The sequence below is a fragment of the Fonsecaea monophora genome, assembly GCF_001642475.1.
Source record: "Fonsecaea monophora strain CBS 269.37 chromosome Unknown Scaff23, whole genome shotgun sequence".
Classification (NCBI taxonomy): Eukaryota; Fungi; Ascomycota; class Eurotiomycetes; order Chaetothyriales; family Herpotrichiellaceae; genus Fonsecaea; species Fonsecaea monophora.
In genome coordinates, this window is record NW_019173954.1 from 131,779 (window position 1) to 149,798 (window position 18,020).

Genomic DNA, 18,020 nt, shown 5'->3' on the forward strand with positions numbered 1-18,020 from the left:
CTAGCAGATATTGTATTCCTACTTCCAATCCTTCCTCTGTCGCTTCAAAATCTCCCCGAACCGGGTCTATCAATGGCAGATAATGTTGGAAGAGTCAGCCCACGGCTAGACAGCCACCCACGCTAGCGACACGTGCCTTGTCTAGGCCCTATATGGTGTTCCAGATATAGCAACCGCCTCAACCTACCGTAACTCGACAACCTATTCTTATTCTTTGACTGTTTCGGAAAGGATCGTCAAACTGCTGCGTTTGCTAAAGCCATCGAGATGACTGATCAGAAAAAGGACAAGGATACCTTTCACTTCGTGGCGTTTCAAGATCCTTCGAAGGCTGCGGGCCAGAAGTCGTTGGAAAAGTCTCGAGCACGTGCTCATGCCGCCCGAGTGACACATTCGAGGAGAAAAGCAAAGCGCGGACATACCGTGGTCAAATGGATCGTTGAGAGCTCAGGGACTCACGAGAATAACACTTCAAAGTCCAAGCAAGACAAGGTTCAGATAACCGATTTCAAGATCAATCCGCTCTCGTATCTTTCGCAAGACAAGGTCGACCCATTTGAATCGAACCCTCATACGGCATTACCGCGGTATCTACAATCAATCCTTGATTATGGTGAGTTGAGCTTTAGCCAGTTGATTCTTCACCACGACTGACAAAAGGCCCAAAAAGCCTACGAATGTATACATCCAAAAATAATAACCAACGCCTCGGCCAGTGATGTGTCGGCGGTCAAAATATCCTGGAGACGTATTGGACAAGAATGGCCATTGATGTTCCACCTGCAAGTTGCTTCTGCGGCAAATCTCGTGCGCGCGGGCGCCGATAACGAGCCTTTCCCTCACAACGTCGAGGTTCTCCGACTAAAACACCAAGCTCGAGGGTTAGCTCTGGTCACAAAAGAGCTCCAGAACCTCAAGGGCCCGGCCTCCGACTCATTGATCATGGCCATGATCATGGTGGGAAACCTGACCGACCCCAACCCGGCCCAGTTTCCAGCAACATATCGGCTGTCACCCTTGGCCACTGCTCAAAATCTCCATCTCTATGCCAGACTTACCGTTATACCTTCTATGATCCAAGCACTTATGGAACTGGTCATCAAACGTGGCGGGATACAAGCAATGCAACAGTATGGGCTTGTACAGCTTCTTCAATTGTCGGTTCAAATATAGGTCCGTTTCGTGTTCGATTCTTGCTAATGTTGATGCCAGCGCCGACCTGATGGTCAGCACGAAGCTCGGTATGCCGCCTTCTTTTCCGTGGATGTTTCCCACACCCTCCATCCTCATGGGCCCCAAGTATCAACCTGACCATAAAGCTGCGATGATGTCAATGGTGATCGGCACCGGCTTTGCGCAATTGGACCAGATCGATATGGATCTGGCAATTGCCCTGAGGACAGCAGGTGAAATCACGGTTGCTCTTGATCACTACCGAGAGCGCCGCCCAAACGCCCCGGATCTGACCGATATCGTCAATGCGGCGAATGCGACTCACCACAAGCTGTTGAGTCTCCGGCCCAGGATAACTCTCGATCCACAACAAACTGACTACTTGTGGAATCTTTGCCGCGTGTCTGGTCTCATCTACAGCGACTTGGTCCTGTTTCCACTGCCACCCACGACCGGAGTCAAACCTCGGCTGGCTGGAGAGCTTCGTCTTGCTATCGATAATTTTGAAATATTCCGGGCGGAAGAAACTGCTTATATTGACCAACGCATCGAAACAGAGGGATACATCTGTCTGGTACTGTGGGCATTGACACTTGGGAGTCTTGCTGCGCTAAACACACCGCATCGGCGATATTTTGTTCAGAAAATGCAGGAATACATTGTCCGATGGCCGTATATCATTAGCTGGGATGCTTACACCAGTCTCATGGCCACGCACTTGTGGTGGGACTACATATTCGCAGACCCTGTGGCGGAGCTCTGGAATGAGATTACTCTCTTCCTTACGGATATGGCGCACCAAAGCCAAAGGTCTGTGTTTACGCAATCGACACCGGATCGCAGCCCTTCGACAACGGACGTGATGACGATCCTGCCACTCCAACAGAAAAATGCGACCGACTTTCAGCATATGGCCGGTCATGGCATACCAACCTCGAGTTCTGGAGGATAATCTTGACAGGTGTCGTGGAATGATCGATCAAGACTTTGGTTTGATTTCATGGCAACACTTTCTATATCAAGCATACTAGTTCGATGATGCTGTCTACAACAGACCATGATGGCTGAAGAAAGGGGACAGTCCGTTACATTACCTACACATCCGAACTTGATTGCTTCGCCATCATCTTCTGAATGAGGAGCGGGATAGCCTGGCAATTTCCCTGACAAAGAAACCCAATGCTATATTGTTATACTCGACATGGAACAGCAGCGCTTTCGAGACGACTGCGACATGGGCGGTCAGCTCTGAGACGCGATACTCCTGTTCCTCAGCTGACCGATCGGCATTGAACACCGATTTCGAAGTGGTTTACTTTGGTGCAACTGTCTTTCTGAGCCTCGTCCCCTACTTGGGACTGTTGGAAGAAGTGCCCGAGGGGTTTTTACTTGTGCCCCATCGGAGCACTACGGCACACCATCCGTGCCCTTACATCTGGAAATATTCTCCAGGGAGGAAGAAAAGGCCAAAAAAAGCATAATCCAACCCGCATTATAACCACCGGCTTGCAGCCACTTCCGCCTCTGCCAGACCATCATACGATTGCAGCACTATTACAGCGTCTCCGCCCCCCTCATCCACCTATAGCCCCAGTTCAATTTTGGTCTGCATATGAGTGTGCCGTGTCGTGCTACACACATGACGCTCTGTGGGTGCATCGCGCTCCAGCGAACGGTTTGGGCCCTAAGAGACCAGAGCATGTCCTTACACGCAGACTTCCAACTTGGGTTTTAGGGCCGGTTCGGCTGAATCCGTTTCTGTGTATGCGCGGGTCGATGTTTCGATGTTTCGATGTGTGTGTGTGCGTGTGTGTGTTGTGTGTGTGCTGGACCGTGCGCCTAGTGCTCCGTCGAGGTAAAGGACAAGGATGACGTATGTACAAGTCCATACATACGTACATGCAATGCAATGCAATGCCATGCTGAGTGTCCTATCTGTCTGTCTGTCTGTCTGATTGTCTTCAAAGTCCTACTTCCCAAGTCGTGTTGGATGTTTTCAAGGTACCGGTACCACATTCAACCCTTGCAAGGCCTCCCACTTTCATCCAGCATCCAGTATTCACAGTCACCCCGAGCGCCTGCTGTGATGTGCATGATACACTCTCGGTCTGTTCAAGCTACAACCCCAGATTCCCGAAGCTCCATGTAGGCTCTGTTTCTCGTTCTGTCTCGGTCTCGGTCTCAGTCTTGGCCTGGGCGTTGGCGTTCCCGTTCCCGTTCTCGTTCCACGTGCCTCCAGTGGAGGGGGTGTTCTGGGATGGAGCATCTACCGTCTCTGATCCTTTGATGCGTTCCGTAGGTGGTCCTGAGGTGGCACTGCGAAGAGAGCAAGGATGATTTGGTGGGATCGATGTATGTGCAGGTCTTGGGCTATGAGAGGGTGACGTCGGCGAGCGGATGCACTCTTCAGACAGTTCTCGAGGAGTGGCATAATCTGCCTGGCACGGGGGAGTTGGGTGGGAGGCTTCGTGACCTGGTTTCTGTGGGCGACGTCCAGCGCTTTGGATAACCGAACCCCGTATTTGTCGCCCTGGTCTCGGTCCTCTTCTGTCATTTTCATGCCTTGGCGTGCCGTGGTCAGGTCTCCGTTGTACCTGAGTGCTCGTCTGCGAATTGTCTGGACGCGTTTGTGTAGGTGGCCGAAAGCCGTCAGTCCCATGCTGGTTCCGGTTTTGAGGTTGATCTCGGGGGAATCTAGGGTGACGAGGCTGACAACGGACTGGCCAATTTGGGAACAAATGAGGAGGTTGTATGTTATCAAGGCATTCTTCGTCCTCAGTAAACATGACGAAATTATTGTGAACAGCGATACTACCTGAGGATTCATGGCGGTCCGCGCCGCATCTGCGACGGTTGTGCGCACCCTGATCATTGTCCCATTGGCGACCTTTTTGGATGGAATTGAGATTACCTCCTCCACGGAGCGATCCTGTTCGGCGGCGCGGTAGAGAAATTTGATCTTGAGCTTCGGCCTGCTTCTGCGCTACTCGCTTGCGAAGAGCGTTACCGATCCGTGGAAATGGTTGCGGATTTGGAGTGTCGTGCAAAGAGGTCGCACAAGAAGTATTTGTGTCTAAAGGCACCTTTTCGACTCCCGCGTCGGCGCTGGAGAGAGTGGCTTTCTTGTCCGAATGCTTCTTGGGCCGCAAAAGCCACTTTCTGAGTAGAGGAAAAAGCTTTCTGTGCTTCTTGCCGTCCGCCGGAAGAGAAGTATTAGCTGGAAACGGCCATCCTTCGTTTGTCTTGTGGACGTCCTTAGGACCCGGCGCTGGTACTGGTACCGATTCTTGATCTGTGTCATCCCAGTTAACCTGTTGCGGCGGTGCGGGTCTGGTCGTATCACTGGAGGTCTCTTTCAAGGAGGGGTTTGCATGTTCTGCTGAGACGTGGTCAGAAGTTTCCTCTCGCGGCGCTGCAGTTAGTCTAACCCGCTTCCTCCACTCCCTCGAGTAGATGGAGCAAGGCGGGAGATTTTTGGCCGGTCGCTCGCACCGACCAGAGAACTTGATACGCGTTTCATTCGGGTCTATGGGACCAGACGAGATACACTCGTTCTGTCGCTGTCCACAATTGTGTCCGTCCTCCCTTGTGGCAAGATGATCAAGATGCTCTCGACGTTGATAGGGCAATCCATCTGAAAGAGCCATACCTATACCCTCGTTGGTGTCACTCGGAGACAGTGAACTCGTCTTCGAATCATCCCGGACAACAGGGCTTCCAACATCAAAGCTCAAGTCAAGTTTCGAGTCCAAGAAGTCGAAATCGAAGGCGAGATCCGCCACTGAAGGTGCTGAGGGCGTTTCGGATGGGCAATCTCGATGCGTGCCTCGTAGATAGTGCTCTCTGGTCCGGGTAAATCGATCCATTTTTTCTGCAAGATCGAGAGTCTCCAGCTAGATCAGTTGTAGCTCGCAGTGAATCCTGTTCCAGAAAGCAGCCAGGAGGACGTCTAGAGTCTAGACGACAAGGTACGATGGTCCGACGACGGTGACAAAAGACAAAGCAGATTTGAAAAAAAGGAAGATCAGCAGCAAGGAACAGTCACTGTGAGCTGCTGACCGTGTCGTTGAGGCTCCCTTCAGGCCGGATATTGTCTGGGTCATCAAAGATACGAGCTGTTGATCAGGAACCGGAAGAAACTTTAGCTGTAGAGTTCGGAAATGGAATGTTGACTCCAAGCTGGCTGTGTGGACGACTGAAGTGACACCGTTGATGTAAGAGACAGGTGAAACATAGTGAATACCGGCTTGTAGTGTCAACCAACACGATGAAAATGACCAATTTGCTGCGCTCAATAATCCCTCATCGATTCAACAGTGACAGTCAAACTGCTGGGTTACTTCCAGCTTCTAGACGCTGATTGTCTTGAAAACTCCCAGACCGCTTCCACCTGTGACCATGACCGTGCCGGGCATTTGTGGATGCCAGTGTAGTTCTTTGCCGTCTTCAACATGATGAATAAACAGTAATTGCGGAGGGACCTTTTCGGCACCTTCGCCCAAGCCCAAGCCTGCTTCTCTACCATATTCCTCGTCATCAAGCTCGACTGCGAGATCCCACAGAGTTGCAGTGTTGTCGGCGCAAGCAACAGCCACCACGCTGTCGTCCGTTGGGTGCCATTCTATCGAAGTGATGGGTTTCTTGTGGAAGTGAAAGTTGGCGACGGGACTTGGTTTGACCTGCGAACCGGGTGGCGCCCCTGACTGAGGCTTCCACTGACGCAAGTCCCATACCGCCCATTCGCCGTCATCCGCCCCAGTAGCGAGTAGATGGAAAGTCTGGCGCGACCACGACATGACGTTGACATCGGTGTTGCTGATCTTCACGTCCACAGCTGGCTTGCGACTCTTACTCCGCGCATCCCACACCTTAACAGTGCCATCGGAGCTTGCAGATGCAAACACAAATTTCTCATTAGGTGACCATTGAAGCTCTTCTACTGCGTCGGTGTGGCCGACAAATGCCCTGGTGTCGGTTACCCAGCCACCACCCTCGGTGCGTTGTGTGCTGAATATTTGTCCAGCATTGTCACCAGACAGAAGTCGGCCGTTTGGATGAGAGGAAGTTGGTGCCCAATCTAGTGCGTAGCCTTCTGTTTTGTGCATTCGCAGGGTACTGAGCGGCTTCGAGGCGTTTGGAGGCAGTGTGTAGCCAGGTGTGGAGAGAGAATGGAGATATGGTGAGACGTCATGAATCAGAACCTGACCATTTTCTAGGGATGTCGCTGTCAATGTCTGAGGTATTTGAGTCACGTCGGCATTGGCAGACGCTGGCTGGAATGCTCTGATTCTATTGGTTGTGCTTGGGAGCGGTATCGATCTCGACTCAAGCACAGGGTCAGAGGAGCCCTCATCGTCACCGTCATCGTCGCTGTCGCTCTCCGAGTCCGTCTGATTGCCACGATCCATCTTGGACAGACTGCTCAACCGCAAAACGTACAATTCATTCTCTTTGGCGCGTGACGACTCGGCCTGAGTCCCCGCAACCGCATAGACTGTTCTTGGATATTGCTTGCGGTCATCTCCCAAGTTATCTCGTACAACGTCAAAGGACAGACACGGCCACGTCGTCGACATCAGGTGAAGCATCTCGTAAGTGGAAGGATCCGGTGTCAGCGACATTCCAGGTTGTAGTATCGACCGGCCCGGGATAAATGTTTGCTCCTTTGTGTCAACATCCATAGCATCTTGCGCCTGCTCCGCTTCTCTTTCAGCGTCTGGTCGCCCGTCAACCCCCGCCTCCATGATCTCGTCTTCCGACTCGTATTCATCTTCGAATTCATCTTCAAAGTCGAGGGTGGGGTCACCGTTTGCGCTCGAGTCTGGCCGTTGCCCTGCCTTGAGGGACTCTAGGTTTTCCTGGTTCTCGGCGCTTCTTTTCGACATCTTGGGCCTTGGGGGTATTTCTTCACCGTGTAAAAATTGAAGCAATGCGTCGTAACGGCTCAGCAGAACTACATTTTTGGACTCCGCACATGAATTTCGAAATTATTTTTTTCTCCAACAGAATGCTTATGTAATATAGTCACGTGAAACGGTGGGACGTTTGATGCGCAAAGACTTCGTGTACCTTTGCTTCTAGGTGTGTCACGGTGTATGTGAGTTACTCCAAAGATTCATACTGTACTTGCCTCCCGGCATCCAGAGGCCCTTCCGGTGGAAACCCAGTTCCAGGTAAGAGTCGAGACATAGCCGCCTCTTTACCGCCTAACCACAACGGCTAATCCACGAATAGAGGATGAGCCTCGGCTCTTCTAAGGGCCCGCCCCCAGATATGGAGATCCTCCAGACAGCTAAAGTCTCCCGCACTTCATACCTACGGAATTGAGTGCTTAGTTTCGACGGTAAAAGCGCTTACTCTTTACATTGTCTAGAGGAGGAGAATAATAGTTGAGTCGACACCTGCCTCTGCGCCTCGAACCAGGTCAACTCCTGCTGTGCCATACTCCCATCTCGCCGCCGACCGCATCCGCGACCCCGAAAATCCGCTCTCCATTCCTCGGTCCTCGAGTCTTCACAGACATAAAAGACAATGACGGCTGCACCCAAGAGACGCCTCGCGGCACTGTCCAAGCAACTGGCGGAAGGCATACCATCTGAGGGCACCTTTGAAGAGATTCCTCGTGTCAGACACGTCGCAGAAAGCTCAACAGGCCCAAGAGTCAAGGGAAAGGTTGCCATCGTGACTGGTAGGCCCAAATCACACAACACTTGACGTGCTCAAGGCGTGTCTAAGAAACTAATTCTCATGCTCTTTGATCTTTAGGATGCAACTCTCCCATCGGCATCGGTCGAGCGTCTGCGCACCAATATGCCCAGAACGGCGCGAAGGCGGTCTACATCTGTGACTATGATGACAAGTATTTGGAAATGCACAAGCGGGAAATTGCGTCCTTGTACCCCGAATGCGAGGTGCACTGCGTGAAAATGGACGTCGGAGAGGAATCACAGGTCAAAGCAGTGGTGGACCAATGCCTGGCGAAATACGGCAGACTGGACATCATGTTTGCAAATGCTGGCATTACCGGTGTCCCCAATACCTTCGAACATATCTCGGCCGAGGCGTTTATGAACACAATGAGGGTTAATGCACTGGGTGTGTTCCTCTGTTTCAAATATGCCGCCATCGCAATGCAGAAAACGGGTCCCGAGAAGAAGTACCCTGGAGGCAGCATCATCGGCACTGCGTCGGTGGCTGGGATCCGGTCGAACGCGGGCGGCACGGACTACAGTGCAAGCAAAAGTGCAGTGATCTCGTTGGCGCAGACCATGTCCTACCAATTAAGTGGAACGGGCGTAAGGGTGAATGCCATCTGCCCAGGTGTGATCGAGACCGGAATGACCAAACCCATGTATGATGCAGCCCGGACCCGGGGCACGGAGAGGAAGATTGGCCAGCTCAATCCGTTGCAGAGGGGCGCTGTAGCCGATGAGGTCGCCAGAGTCGCCTTGTTCTTGGGGAGTGACGAAGCTAGCTACGTCAATGGTCAGGCGTGGGCCGTGTGTGGTGGGCTGAGTGCTGGACATCCTTTTGTTCCTGGTAAACTCGCTTGAAATTCATAGATCTGGCATAGTAGAATCAGCCATTCAGGTCCTTTTGAAGGACCTCCAGAACTTTCGTCTCATCAATGTTGTCCAGAGCAGCAAGCTTTTCCTCATCTACTTTGTTCCCCGGGGAATAGGTTGGCAGGTTGATCGTTACTTCCGCCCCATATTGTTCGTTGTACCTTTCCTCGGTAATAAATGGAGCAGGCAAATCCTGAGGGGCTTCTTGTCGAACATAAAAAGTCGGAAACTCCAGAAAGGTCTGGTTGCGGAGAACGTCAACCAATTTCGACTCCGGCGCAACAGGAATCAGACATTTCACTTTTGAAATTGTGTTTGGCTTGAAAAGATAAAACTTGAGATTATGTGACGAATGCGGAGTTTCTGTGCGTTGTGGATTTTCCCGTGTCGGACCATGAGTCGTGTCGGTAGCCTTCTGATCAGTGACGAGTCCGTGTACAGGTGATTCGGATTCTCCTTTTGCATGCCCAGTACATGGGGTTCCCGCGTTGACCGCTCCGGTGGTGACAGGTCGAGTAGATTGATCGGCAGGCTGAGGGGCTGAGACGGACGTTGTTTCAGCGTCACTTCGCTTGCGTTTCTTGCGGTTGACGGCGTGTTTTCCAAATGCACTTAGAAAGGCTTCCTCAACGGTCCTCGACTCGAGCACGTTGCAAACTCTCTTGTCGCCATCGTAGCATAGCCATTCCGTCGTCCACATGATGCACTTTCCGTGGGCCGCCCAGTGTGACTTGTTTTGTTTGTTTCTCGACAGCCCTTGAGGGGCCTTGATCAAACATATTCCCCTCTCTTCGAGCTCGGCATCAAACTTGCGTCTGGCCTCTTGCCCCTTCCGTACGACACCACTGGGAACCAGATCGATGCCCTTGCCCTGCGCAAGTTCGTCCGCGCGTGCCAGGGATCTTTCGACAGTAGTGATGAAGTTGAAGTCTTGATCGACAGAGGCTGGTGTGGCCAGATCAGCTCGCTTCCGGTAGGCAGTAGGGTCTCGAACGCCTGAGCACTGAGCCCAGGTCTTGTGGCGCTTGACGCATGGCAGGGAGCATGTGTGGACGCCACATCGAGGACAAGTGTATTTGATGGGATTGACGTGGCTGTCCAAGATGCAGGATTTAGTCGTGGTCCAAAAGTAGCAGCAGATTCAAGCTTACCAAATAGCACAGAGATCGGTCAACAACACGTCACTTCCTGTTTCCTGCATAGCATCGTCAAAACTAACAAGGCATAGCACTGCAGAAGCATGTAAATGTGTAAGTTATTGACGGAATTCACCAAGATGGTGCAGGATTTCCTTCGTTTTCTTTTTTGTTATCGATAACGAAGGTGGCACTCCACACCGGGAAGAAACTCGACGTCACTGTGCAGCCTCGTTCAAGAGTCGCGCCCATGGAACACAGGCAACGAGGATAACCGAAAGCTCGTGTCAACACAGCAATCATGCGGTGATGAAATTAGAGACGTTACGTTGCATGTGACGCACACATTGGACGATGTAGTTTGAATTAGATCTGCTACTCGTTGGTTCCTGGTAAGCGGACTTCCACCTAGCATGATCAATCGCTATCATGACCTGAACGCTGGGAAAGATATAGGGCGGTATTGTCTGCTGTGGTAGTCGTGTAGGTCGAAATAGCTGCGGTTGAATTCCTGTAACCACACAATATTGACGACCAGCCATTTTGCGATTCATTCCCTGAAGAGCTGGGTAGGTTCATCACTTTGTTTCACCCAGCGAGTCATACCAGCATCAGTTTTTGAACCGAACATACCAGACTCCAAACACATTGTCTGTTAATGGGCTCCTGGAATCACCACAAGACCTCCGGGCCTTTCAGAGCACACCGCTATCAATTCAGTCTCGACTCGACTTTGATCCTCCCTAACAGAACGAGCCGTGAATGACAGCAGCCTACCTACCCTGGGCTAGGTTCCCTTGGCTTCAGCAGAGTTCATTGAGGCCAAGTGCTGGGCCTGGAGACCGGCGATAACTTGCACATGTGAGAAAAGTGGGCTTGAGTTGGCCGAGACTGCTGACAGGGTAAGAGGCAGTAGCAGCAACTTCAAGCAGATAGAGCGAAGTGCCCCTCTGGTTCTCATTCTTTTCTCCATGTGAGTGCGTGTTGTAGTCACCTGGACTGGCTAACGGCACAGAGAACTCAAAAGTAGATCGCACGTGGGATTCGATGAGCTGGAGTGGCGATTCATTGGGTAACGCAACAACCGACATGAATTGCCTTTACCACTCCCTTGCAGCGGGATCGGACAAAGAGTATATCCTGGTAAATCTAGATGATGTGCTGTGGCTTCTGGCGTGCGAGGACACGTACCGAGTGATGCTCCAGTTGATGGCATCCTAGAAGCTCGATTGGACGCACTCCGAGCGGCAACCCCACGGACTCCTCTGCATGGAGCAGCAGTCGTTCTGGGAGCTGAGATCAGCCCCTGAGGCGTGCAGCGTTACTTCTGGAAGCATTACCAGGCAACCAGGAAACCTTGATCCGCGGCAACGGGCCAACAGGAGCATGTTTTGCATGCTAGACGGAATTGTAAATGCAGCTGATGGCTTGGATAGTCAGCCTTGACGTGAAACACATCCGAACACGGTCTGGAATTGCAAACCAGACGGCAATCTTCTCCTAGTCATCTCCTTGCTGCATGGGGCGTGTAACTCTCTATGTCGTTGGCGCGCGGACTCTATGATTCATTACTGCTGGCAAGATGCGGACTGGAGTAGCAAAAACCTTGAGTGCAGCATAGACCAATTGCGTGCTTGTTCTTGACATAAAGAGCATGTGGTCAGTAGCGAGGACGCGAAAGGCGTGACATTGACCTTGGTCAACTGTTCGTATTCGTCCTTGTGCGCGGCGAATTCCCACCAAATGGGTTAAAAAGAATACTCCGTGCCCAGATGTCGCGACACGCCTGGAACTCAACCTATTTTCTGGACAAAGCAACAGAATCTGTACCTCGTAGAGTGCGGAGAGCTAGGAGGGGTATCCAGTGGTCTGTACCCACCAAAGGAAAGCCGAGAAGCTCAGGAAGGCAAGCCACAGTCAAGCAAGGGAGAGCAACCCAGAGAGAAGTTGAAACTCCCCCCACTCTTTCTGAAAGCCAACACAAGCACTTCGGGCCGCCGATGAGGAGGAGAAAGGAGGAGGCAATATTTCACCCCCAGAAAACCCAAAAAGCCTCAGCCAGGTGGTGATGGAAGTGGCCAAAAACAGCTTGCCACAGGATGGAGCTCCAGGCACACGTCCGTCACTTGGGCCATCAACCAAGTTTTGCTGGCTCATCACAGACAAGTGGGCCAGGATTCTTTGGTTGCAACCAAATTGAGGGCCGCTGGGCAAAAAGATCAAGCCAGGGTGCTGCAGGGCACCAGGGGTAGGCTCACCCCAAAACGGCCTCGTTCTTTGTGTGGCGGACAGCCCGACCTGAATAGTGTGTGTCTCTCAGCTCCTGGCTAGACCCAACCTGGAGGGCGATGGGAAGGATAGCGTTTTTGGCTGTTGGAGGATTTGCGCCCAGGGAGACCCACGGGCACGGGTCAGGTACGAGGAGGCGGACTGGCGCGGGCGCAGGCGCAGGGCACAGAGATTCGCCATTCGGATTCGTGTACCTGGATTGGGGGGAAACTTTGTGCTCGACTAGGTAGAAGCAGACGGAGTTCTATTGTATGTGTGAGTAGATGGTATTGAAAGAAGATGGTACTCACGAGAAGTTCTCCATCCCAAGTAAGATGGCTCCGTATGTGTTGTGGTTGACCTGGGAAGAGAAATGAGGCGTGCAGGTACCTCACCAAGAGCCTTCACTGTGATGGTACCTACAAGGACAGAGGGGGGGCACCCATTCTCGGTTATGATGCTCCACAGCCCAGAGTGGTTTCTGACCCTTGCAAGCCTCATCTTGTTAGCTGCATATCCGGAGTCCACCACTTGCTAGTCCCAGCACTTGATGTGCCTCCGGCCGGCTTGGCCTGACACCTCTTGTTGCGCTTTCTCTCGCTTCCAATGCCAGATGGACTCCTGAAATCTATGGAGCTTCAATTGTGCCTCGCAACAAATCTCTCCTGGCACCTACGCCTGTTCCAGTACCCGTGGTGCTTTTCTATCCTCCCAACGGTCGGAGCCCGTTGATTTTTTCTTCCTTTCTTTACACCGCGGGGGTTGTACTTGTGCCACGTCTTTATCCCCTCCGTTTGTCGTCCTGAGGAGAAACAACAACGTTTGTTTTTCCTACGAGGATATATCCAGAGACAACACGTGCTGGGTTGCCTGGAGCTCCCTATCAGTTCTGGGCTGAGGTTCTGGAGGATTGATATCCTGGACCCTATACCATATCAGACGCTGAGACCAATCTCCATCCCTACCACCCTCGAACCGACACCATGGGTCCCTCGCTCAGAGGTCATACATCAATGACTTCAATGGCTGCTCGACCTCAGACCCGCGATACAAATCGCCCTGCTACTCGAGAACAGCAAGTTGACAATGCCATGGTTCCCAGCCGAACCTCATCTCTCCATTCACGAATCACTCAGCCTCTCCCCTCGACATTGGCGAAGTCGAATAACCGGCCTACGCCCAAGACATTGACCCATGCGTACATGGTCTGTGGTGTGGGAAGAGAACCATCGCAATGGGTCAAGGCACCACCTCCATCACATGGCAAGATCCAACATATGAAAGGAGCTGTGGGCCAGTTTTGGCTTCCGGAGATTTTGGGGAGCAGTCCCAGACTGGAGAGCGACAACGAGATTGCAAGAGCTCTACACAGCGCAATGAGGGTTCGTCGATATCACTTTCCCACGCTGTGATTGTAATCACTGACCACCGTATAGGCGTGCTTTCCGCACGACGTTGAGATCTGCACGGGCAGAAGCCAGCCACACTGCGTTCATCACTCCTTCGTCCTCCAGCAGGACTCCCAGCACACTCTATACGGCATTGCCCTGCGGGTTTGGTCACGGGCTGACGAGAAACGTGCCGAAACCATTCGCGACCTTCGCCGCAAGACCGAGCCCGACTATAGAGACGTCGCGGACGAGACCTATTGGATTCCCTACTGCCTGAGTTTCCTCTCCAGATATCCCCTGTACAACCTCTTGGGAGACTACCTGCGAGGAATGTGGATTCACTGGAACAAGGCCACCAATCTGTTTCATGCCGAGGAGGTGTCGAGAATCCTCAGCTTTCCTGCTCCACGACTGAACGACCTTGTACGGATCGATATGAAAGATTATGCCCTTTGTTATCAATTCCCCTCCTCACCCACTGGATTCCAGAACTTCAACATGTGGCCACTCTTCTGCTGCTTGAGCATCCCCAATATCGTAGGCCTGATTGAAGCAGCAGTCTCACCCACACGCCGCATCATCCTCACCAGCCACCACCCGGCGATGCTGACCATTGCAGCTGAGACCATCAGATTCTGTGTTCGAGTATACGAGTGGAGCGGTCTGTATGTGCCTGTTGTCCATGCTCGCAATGCCAGCGAGATGGTGCAAGAGCCTGGGCCATACATCCTGGGTATCACCACCGAATGCCGATCACTCTTTCAACCTCCTAAGGACGCTCTTCTCGTCGACCTGGACCGGAATCTCGTCATCACTGATCATCCTCCAAATATCTTGACCGCTGGTCAACGTACCAAAATGATCAATCGCCTAACACAGGCTCTGAATAGCGACGTCGAGATTAGCGGCGTCCCCCAACATCTCAAGTCGGCGTATGGAGGTGGCAAGCTCATCCCCGCCGGACAGATCATTGTTCTGCGCGGTGAGGTTGAAAGCGTTCAAGATCCCTCATGGTGGAACCAAGACGCCGTGATGGCGGTCATGGACCACGTCTGCGAGAAGCTCGGCCGCAACACTGGCGTCAAGGCCATCTTTGGTGGGACGATGAAGAAACCCCTGATGACCAAGATCTCTATGAGGCACATGAATGAGATTGTCCGAGAACGTAACCAATATTCGAGAGACGCACTCGAAGCATGGCAAGACTTTATCAATCTCAAAGGCCGCATGGATACAGAGCTTGCCAAGGTTGCAAAGAGGAATAACTACCTCGAGCAAGAAGTGGAGACGTGGAAGCTGCAATTCCAGAAATTCCAGGCCTTTGTCGAGTCTCTCAACAAGGAGTTGGCTGAACTGCGTGTCAAGATCGAGTCTCACAAGCGTGAGAACCGCAGACTCACTGGTCTCATCGATCAACAGAAAGACGATGCTGCTCGTCTGGCTCTACGCTTGTCTGGCACTGAGAGACAACGTGACAACGCTCTAGAGGCATTGGTGCTCCAGCAGGGCATTGCCGAAGATCTGGAGAAGGAGCGTGCTCGCAATCGGAAGGAGATTGCAGCCCTGCAACATACCAACCAGACCCTGCAGAGACAACGTGATGAAGCTCAGCGTGTTGTTCTCCACCTTCGATCCCTGATTACCGGCCAAACCCACCATATGGAACACATTGTCCGTTCCATTGGGTCAGCTTCCGAGTTGGCCGAGTACATCAATGAAGGGTACGAGGAGGAGGAAGATGAGGAGGGAGAAGGAAACCCTGATGAAGAAGAGCAGGATGGAAATGCCGAGGACGGTGAAGGTCTTAAGCATGTCGGACTGACCGCACGACCATCAAGGTCTGGCTCTATTGACGGCCAAGACGTTACACCACAAATGGAGAACAAGCTCCTGGCCGCCAGCAAGAGAGCTAGCAAACGCTATTCAGAGCTCAGCATGTCTGATGTGGCTGATCGTCATCTCCGCGACAAGACTGATGCTATTGCTGATATCATCCGCAACATCAGTGAACAGTGTGCTGCTGCTGTTGAAGGGCTTCAGCTGGCCAATGAAGCGGCTGATGTCGAGGAGGAAGAGCAGGCCGAGGCTGATGAGACTAATATGTCGACCTCGACGGGCCATGTTCGACAAGACAGTGAGAACTTGTCTCCCGTCGAGCACGGTGCCAGTGATTCTCGCGCCGGCACGGGTCATTTGACTCCCCAGAGCGAACGAAGCTCGATTCCTCCCACACCGGACTTGGTGCACCAACGATCCAGCACTGCCTTGAGCATGGCAAGCACGGCGCCCACGAACTACACTGCTCGAGAGTCTCTCAACCACAACACTCGCGGTCCTGATCGTACGAAGATTGTCGAGGATGAAGATGCCGAACGAGCTCACGTGAATGTTGCCAGCGGCACTGGTAGCGTGAAAGGGGACTCGGTGTCGGAGGAAAACATCAAGGTGCCCCCCGGTCGAGGACCAGTTCTCAGCCGTGTGTTGGAGGCATGAAGTACCAGACTGAAGATTCGATATTTGCATACCCTGGATTTGGATTTGGAATTTGCATTGAACTTGAGATGGCAAGGAGCTCTGGCGCAACAAGTTTGTTGGGAATCAAGCGGCAAGAACAATCTCGGTACCATTTTGGTGGTGGTGTCGAGGTTTTGATATTGTCGTCGTCGCTGTCCGATGTTTGGACAATGTCTCCCACTTTGTTTCTTTGAAGGGGTTAATCTGTAATTTTGGCGCGGCTTTGCCTGCAGGAATTTGCTTTGTTGGATTTACCAGTTTGTTTGTTTGTTTTTTCCGAATTTTTCATGACCACCGAGACAGAACTGAGTTTGAATTGGCCGAGTCGAGAGGGCCACGACACTTTGAAACCTTTTGATGGGCCTGTCCTGGCCTAGCAAGAAGACAGTATCAGTATCTTTGTGATATGAGCCAGAAAATGGAAACCAGAACAATGTGTTTGGAGTATTTATCTACATTTTTTCAGCATGTCATAACAGAACTTGAATGCAATGTTTGGAGCTGGTCTGTCCGGTCAACTATGTAATAGTAGTGTGGCATTGTTAGCATTTTTGTGTAGCTCCTGGGTCCTTGGTCTTTTGGTATGTGTGTATGTATGTATGATAGATTATCAATATGCCTTCCCCGAATCATCAGGCATCTTGTCCCCTACTCTTGCTCTTGCTCCCTCTCCAGCTCCTCCTGAACCCCCACGACGGCCTTCAACCCGCGATCTCTCCTCCGAATATCCTCTGCGCTGGGCATACCGTACGCGGTCGCGGTCTGCTCGACGACTACGTCCTTCCAACCACTGTTATCGTCATCGCGCATACTCACCTTCTCCGCATCGTCGCTCCACACCGCGTCGATCGCCTCGCCGATATTGTCGAGGAACCCGCGCATGCCCCTCGCGCCGCCGCCGAAGTTGTACATCTGGAAGGGCCCCGCGACGGCCCAGCGCGGGCCCAGGCTGGCGCGCACGATCTCGTCGAGGTCCCGCGCCGTGCACACGCCCGACGCGACCAGCTGGCACGCCTCGCGGAACAGGATGAACGATAGCCGGTTGGCCACGAAGCCGGGCGTCTCCTTGTGGATCGTGATGGGCCGGTGGATCGAGCCCAGACTGCCGAAGTAGGTCTTTGCAAAGCCCGTCGCGGCGGGCGAGGTGTGTGGCGAGGGGACCAGCTCGAGCAGCGGCATCAGGTGGGGTGGGTTGAAGGGGTGCACGATCAGGAGGCGGGAGCGGGCGGAGGCGATTGTCTCGTCGGAGAGATCGCTGTTACTAGCCGCCGCGGTGGTCGTGGTACCGACATCCCCTTGGGAGGAGGTGGAGGTCGTAAGGTGCGCGAGTTGCTGACTCGCAGGAATCCCGCTCGTCGACGACCACAGGTGCGTCTCGGCGCTCACGTAGCGCAGCACCTCGGACCACGTCCGCTGCTTGAAGGGGAGATGCTCGGGCCCCTGTTCCTGGACGATGGTCGCGTGCTGCACGGCCTCGCGCAGCGTCGAGCAGAACCTCAGCCGGCCCGACGCCGTGAGCTGCTCGACCGATATCCCAGAAGACTCGGGAGACCCCGACGATTGCGATGTCGATGGCAGATATAACGGCAAAATGGCCGCGACGTGCTCCTTCAGGTCCGGCCGCGGGTCAAACACCGACACCCGCGCGGCCGTGTAGGTCAAGTGCAGAGCCAAAAAGGAGATGCCGATGGCGCCCACGCCGATGAGAGCGATGTGCTCGGATCCATGTGGTGGCGCTGACTCCGAGGGCTGTTGTTGAGAGTCTGCCATGTTTGAGGTTGAAGAGAACCGGGATGCCGATGCCGATGCCGAGGCGTCGAGACGTAGCTGGTCAGTCTGTGTGTATAGCTGTGCAGGGAATAAAGAGATAGAGAGAGGGAGGGTCCAGCAGCTGTATACTTGTTGAACTCGTCTCGTCTCGTCTCGTCTCGCCTGGTCCTGTCTTGTCCACGATGAAGTTGAGTTGAGCTGAG

The 18,020-nt window shown here is 52.9% G+C and overlaps 7 protein-coding genes across 7 annotated transcripts; 3 read left to right on the plus strand and 4 right to left on the minus strand.

Moving 5' to 3' along the window:
• Positions 1-267: 267 nt before the first annotated feature.
• AYO21_04222 (hypothetical protein) lies at positions 268-2,125 on the plus strand (the record flags this gene model as incomplete). Its single annotated transcript, XM_022654195.1, has 3 exons — positions 268-613; positions 671-1,157; positions 1,213-2,125. 3 exons carry the CDS (start codon positions 268-270, stop codon positions 2,123-2,125), a joined length of 1,746 nt encoding a protein of 581 aa, XP_022513472.1.
• Positions 2,126-3,439: 1,314 nt separating this feature from the next.
• On the minus strand, positions 3,440-5,039 carry AYO21_04223 (hypothetical protein; the record flags this gene model as incomplete). The annotated part of the gene is made up of 2 exons (XM_022654196.1): positions 3,440-4,017; positions 4,085-5,039. 2 exons carry the CDS (start codon positions 5,037-5,039, stop codon positions 3,440-3,442), a joined length of 1,533 nt encoding a protein of 510 aa, XP_022513473.1.
• A 483-nt stretch (positions 5,040-5,522) lies between these two features.
• On the minus strand, positions 5,523-7,058 carry AYO21_04224 (hypothetical protein; the record flags this gene model as incomplete). The annotated part of the gene is made up of 1 exon (XM_022654197.1): positions 5,523-7,058. The coding sequence occupies one exon, from the start codon at positions 7,056-7,058 to the stop codon at positions 5,523-5,525; it is 1,536 nt and encodes a 511-aa protein (XP_022513474.1).
• A 646-nt stretch (positions 7,059-7,704) lies between these two features.
• Positions 7,705-8,726, plus strand: AYO21_04225 (hypothetical protein; the record flags this gene model as incomplete). Its single annotated transcript, XM_022654198.1, has 2 exons — positions 7,705-7,861; positions 7,939-8,726. 2 exons carry the CDS (start codon positions 7,705-7,707, stop codon positions 8,724-8,726), a joined length of 945 nt encoding a protein of 314 aa, XP_022513475.1.
• A 25-nt stretch (positions 8,727-8,751) lies between these two features.
• AYO21_04226 (hypothetical protein) lies at positions 8,752-9,939 on the minus strand (the record flags this gene model as incomplete). Its single annotated transcript, XM_022654199.1, has 2 exons — positions 8,752-9,832; positions 9,890-9,939. 2 exons carry the CDS (start codon positions 9,937-9,939, stop codon positions 8,752-8,754), a joined length of 1,131 nt encoding a protein of 376 aa, XP_022513476.1.
• Positions 9,940-13,125: 3,186 nt separating this feature from the next.
• Positions 13,126-16,026, plus strand: AYO21_04227 (hypothetical protein; the record flags this gene model as incomplete). Its single annotated transcript, XM_022654200.1, has 2 exons — positions 13,126-13,524; positions 13,579-16,026. The coding sequence occupies 2 exons, from the start codon at positions 13,126-13,128 to the stop codon at positions 16,024-16,026; spliced, it is 2,847 nt and encodes a 948-aa protein (XP_022513477.1).
• Positions 16,027-16,695: 669 nt separating this feature from the next.
• AYO21_04228 (hypothetical protein) lies at positions 16,696-17,817 on the minus strand (the record flags this gene model as incomplete). The annotated part of the gene is made up of 1 exon (XM_022654201.1): positions 16,696-17,817. One exon carries the CDS (start codon positions 17,815-17,817, stop codon positions 16,696-16,698), a length of 1,122 nt encoding a protein of 373 aa, XP_022513478.1.
• Between the last annotated feature and the right edge of the window lie 203 nt (positions 17,818-18,020).